The sequence below is a fragment of the Austrofundulus limnaeus genome, unplaced genomic scaffold, assembly GCF_001266775.1.
Source record: "Austrofundulus limnaeus strain Quisiro unplaced genomic scaffold, Austrofundulus_limnaeus-1.0 Scaffold1980, whole genome shotgun sequence".
In the NCBI taxonomy this organism is placed as follows: domain Eukaryota; kingdom Metazoa; phylum Chordata; class Actinopteri; order Cyprinodontiformes; family Rivulidae; genus Austrofundulus; species Austrofundulus limnaeus.
In genome coordinates this window covers 27,850-32,240 of record NW_013954382.1, presented here as the reverse complement: position 1 = coordinate 32,240, position 4,391 = coordinate 27,850, and the positions used below count along the sequence as shown (strand labels likewise).

At 41.8% G+C, this 4,391-nt stretch overlaps 1 protein-coding gene across 3 annotated transcripts in view; it reads left to right on the top strand.

Moving 5' to 3' along the window:
* dcxr (dicarbonyl/L-xylulose reductase) overlaps positions 1-4,391 on the top strand; it is a 27,423-nt gene that overhangs the window by 5,853 nt on the left and 17,179 nt on the right. For all 3 annotated transcript variants that reach the window (XM_014034127.1, XM_014034128.1, XM_014034129.1), the window contains exons 4-5: positions 2,193-2,347; positions 2,424-2,466. In XM_014034127.1, the coding sequence (XP_013889581.1) occupies positions 2,193-2,347; positions 2,424-2,466 (198 nt within the window). The remainder of the gene's footprint in view (positions 1-2,192; positions 2,348-2,423; positions 2,467-4,391) is intronic.

The following is a 4,391-nucleotide window of genomic DNA, read 5'->3' as shown; positions in this document are numbered from 1 at the left end:
CACACACACACACACACACACACACACACACACACACACACACACACACACACACTGTAGGATCAAACCTGTTATATCTATGATGTTTATCCTCATGTGTGGAGTCTCTAAAAAGTGTTGAATTTACTTAATCAAGTTTCTGGTTCCACTAAACTGAACCAACATGTTTAGTGGAACAAGTTTGGTTTCAGTAAATTCAAAACTGTGTAAAAGTACTTTTACTGTACTGATTATTGTTGATTATTGAGAGCAGTTTTATGACTTTTACTTAATTACTCTTCTTATCAGCAATTTTTTTTTACCAAAGTCATTTCCTGTTAAGTTATTTGATGATGATGATGATGATGATGATGATGACTTTATTGTCATTGTACGGAGCACAATGAAATTACATTTAAGAACACCCATTCAAGAAGACACACACATGACAAACATGAGGGAACAGGTGATCAGGTCATGTGACAACCAGCAGGGGTCTCACTACCTTTTAAAAAGCTGAAAATAGGAAAGATGAGTTAAAAAAAATTGCTCTGAATCTATGTTTGCATCAGAAACACAGGATCATATGCACAACAGACTCGTGATAGAGCAAGACAGCTGGGGTGGGGTGGGGGGCAGCTTAGGTACATCTCATGAGATGGAGCGGGGTTCAGTGGAGTGGGTGACATTGAGGGTGGGTCTCCATGCTGGAACCCGTCCCTAGAACCCTCCAGAGTCCATGATGTTACCACCTCTCGCTCGGTTCACCAGAGTTCAGAGTTTCCTCCTCCTCGGCCTTGGGTTCACAGACCAGGTCCAACACCGGTGGTGGGGGTGGGAGGGAATCAAGCCCTTGTTGACATATCGTCCTTGGGGAGTTTAAATAGCAGGGAAGTCGAGGCCATGCAGCTGGGAGCCGAATAGATACACACGATTGTTTTGGGACAAAACATCATTGAATTTTTTTTTGCCGTTTTTAATGTTTTTGCATCTCTTAAGTTGCGAAAAAGTTCCAATAAGTCGAATTTGTGGTCCTGTTACCTCTCACCATCTGAAGCTTCACCCAAATGTGATCCTACATGCCAGAGACTCACTCCTGGGCTTCAATTATCATCAGAACCACATCCAGTTTGTGTTGTGTCTTTCCCAACAACTGAGTCTGTGTGCTTCCAGCCTGGCAGAATCCTTTCAATGTGCCCGACAGCTTCTCAACAGCCCGGCCGCTGTCAGGATCGCTTTCACTTTTCCATAGATCAGGAATCTTCCTCCTCCGATCAGCAGAAATACAGTTATCATAAATCCAAATAGAGACAAATGTTCCACGTCTTCAATGGAAAGTGGTGCCAGACCCATCAGGTTCCAGCTCCCACCCAGAAGCAACCGTTCCACTCAGACAGCTTTGTTCCCATCGTTCCAGTCTTAATGTGGTAAAAATAGTGTCAGATGTGTTCAGAGACCAGTTGACCAAATCCATAATTCCTTTTTGTTTCAGATGGTAGGTAGAAAAAAGGCTTGAAAGAGCAGCAAAGCTGGGTAGGAGGGGCAGGTTCAGGAGAGAACAAAAGCACGTCCGACTCCTGAAGGCTGAAGGGAAAAAATTACTCTTGTTTACCATAGTTATTATTATACGTATGCCTCTGTGTTTTACCAAGTCAAATTTAGGACCTTTTTTACTTCAGCTTAAATGAAATTTAAGACATAAAAAATATAAATATGTGATGTGATGTTTGGAGCATTCTGCTGTATTTAAAACCAACCACGTGTCACTCAATGAAATGTGTTGACTTGTCTCTGGTTCAGTTAGCTCTGTAGTCTATAGTGGAAAGCTCTGCTTAGTTTAGTGAAGCATTTGAGTAAATTCAACACTTTATTTCATAGTGTGTGTAAAAGTACTTTTACTTTCTCGATTTTTGTGAACAATTTTATGACTTTAGTACTTTTCTTATCAGTGAAATTCATTTTATCAGTCATTTCCTGGTAAGGTATTTTTTACTTTTACTTCTGTATTTATTTCAAGTACTTCATGCACCTCTGGGCAGTAGTAGTTACAGCTGTAGGTTATAAGGCTCTGGTATTAATATTTTATCTTTAAAACATCATTGACTCATGAGTGAGTTTGACTTTATGAATACTTTACCAGACATCTGTTGAATTTAAAGCGTCTTCCTTTTCCAGCATGACTTGGTAGTTTTTAAGTTGACTTCCCTCCACAGTGCCCGTCCATCACACCGGTCTGTGTGGACCTGGCAGACTGGGGGGCCACAGAGGCCGCACTGAAGGACATCGGCCCCATCGATCTACTGGTGAATAATGCTGCTTGTGCCAAGCTGCAGCCGTTCCTGGAGGTCACACAGGACCAGTTTGAACAGTAAGACCCTCGCATGTAGACAAACACAGGCTGAGCTCTGAGTTTCATGATGGGGGTCTCTGCTTGTGTTTCACAGGTCGTTCAGTGTGAACGTGAAAGCTGTGCTGCAGGTGTCACAGGTAAAACTAAGAATGAGGACTAATTAGGTGAAAAATAATAATTAATAAGAACTTCAGGTAAATGAACAAATGATGGTCAGACATTGTTTTTCAACCATGAATAGAATTTAAAAACTAAACCCATGAAGCATGTCTGGACAGAAATGATGGTCGCCTTCATATTTTGTTGCACAGCCTTTGAGTCAATCTCTACAATCAAACCATTCCTGTAAGTGTCAACGTCTGCAGCTCAGCAGGTGTTTGTTCCACCTGTCTCAGGTTTGATGTTTCAGCTCCTTCCAAAGATGCTCAACAGGATTCAGGTCAGGATCATAGAGACCACTTCAGAACAGTCCAGTGTTTTCCTCTGAGCCTTAGTGGGTGTTTTTACCTGTTTTGGCTCATTATCCAACACATTCTCACTCCTGACTCGTCAACACATTCAGGCTTTTCCAAAGTTCCCTCTGCGTCTAATTTTGACGCGTCGGGTGACCCCCTCACGTCAGTCTTTGCCGCCTGCTGCTTTTCCGGGTTGTACCACCAGGGGTCTTTGGGTCGGGGGTCTGAGGTTAACATGAGGGATCAGGATTAATGGTTAAGTTTAGGTACTNAATGACTGTTGTTAGCAAATCTTATTCTGACTTTAATCATTCAATCTGCAGATGAGCAGCATTTCATGAAAACTTAGGTCATTAAAGTATGTCATGAATTACTAGCTTAAACATAAAAGTATTAGTTCCATTACATCTCCCCCATCTGATCGTTAAATCACCAATTAAATGATCAATAAAACAAAAAACTATTTAATGTATTTAAAAAAACATGTCAAAATAAACCTAAGTATATGTACTTTTCCAAAATCCCAAACCCAGTAAATCAATTTTTATTCCWCCCACAGTAATTACTACCCCCAAAACATATTTATCACACAAAAGTCTTTGGATCATGTTGAACATTTAACAGCCTTGTCTGATTTGTTGTGTGGAAGGGTCAGAGGTGGTGGTGGGGCTCTGTGACTTTTTGTAGATCTTGGTTTAGTTCCTGGGGCTGGAAGATGAGAGTTAGCAGAATTTGGGCATGGCGTTTGTTTGATATTAATCTCGCCATGTTCTTTCATGTTGTTAGTAAAATCCAGGAGGGGGCATTCCACTTGCTGTCCTGTTGGGGTCTCAGAGTCCAAGAGATCCTCTGTTTGTGAGGCTGGTGAATCCAGTTCTTCCGGTTCTCCAGCTTGAAGCAACTCCTCTCTCTCCGGTTCTGATTCTGAAGCAGTCTCCTTATCAGTAACTGGCATGCTGTGTTCCACTGATATCTCAGTTTTCTCCAGCTGTCCTTCAGACGTCAGCTGTTGTGGTTTGTCCTGTTGTTTGTTTCCAGCCGGAAATTGGTTCAGGAAATACTTCATGTTTGAAGCCAGAAGCTGTGCTCCAGTTTGATTCAGAGACAGCTCATCAGACTTGAAGAGATGTTTTCTGTCCCAGAAGAGATCAAAGTTGTCCACAAATCTCACAGAGTGGTCAGCACAGGACTTTTCCAAAAAACACTAAGAGCCAACAGTCTGCTGAACCTCTCAGTTCTTCCTCTGGTTGTAGGAACTGGCCCACTGAGGAACACATCCATGTTGAGATTTTTATCTGCATTCAGCAGCAGAATAAAATCCTTCTTCAGGATTTCTGACTGTCGGTTCATAACTTCATCACTTCCTGTATGACTGATGAGTGTATTCAGAGTTGGATACTCAGCTGCAATTTCCAGAATCGTCTCTGTGAGGTCAGACACTTTATCAGCAAAACTCAGAACTTTGACTTTTTTCTTGTTCCAGAAGCCGTTGATCTCATTCACTGTTTTACCTGTGATGATCAGAATTTCTTGATTCTTGAAGGTCTCTTTTTGGACTTGCTTTGGTTTTGAGCTGGATTTGGATCTGGTCTCAGGTCCCTCACTGA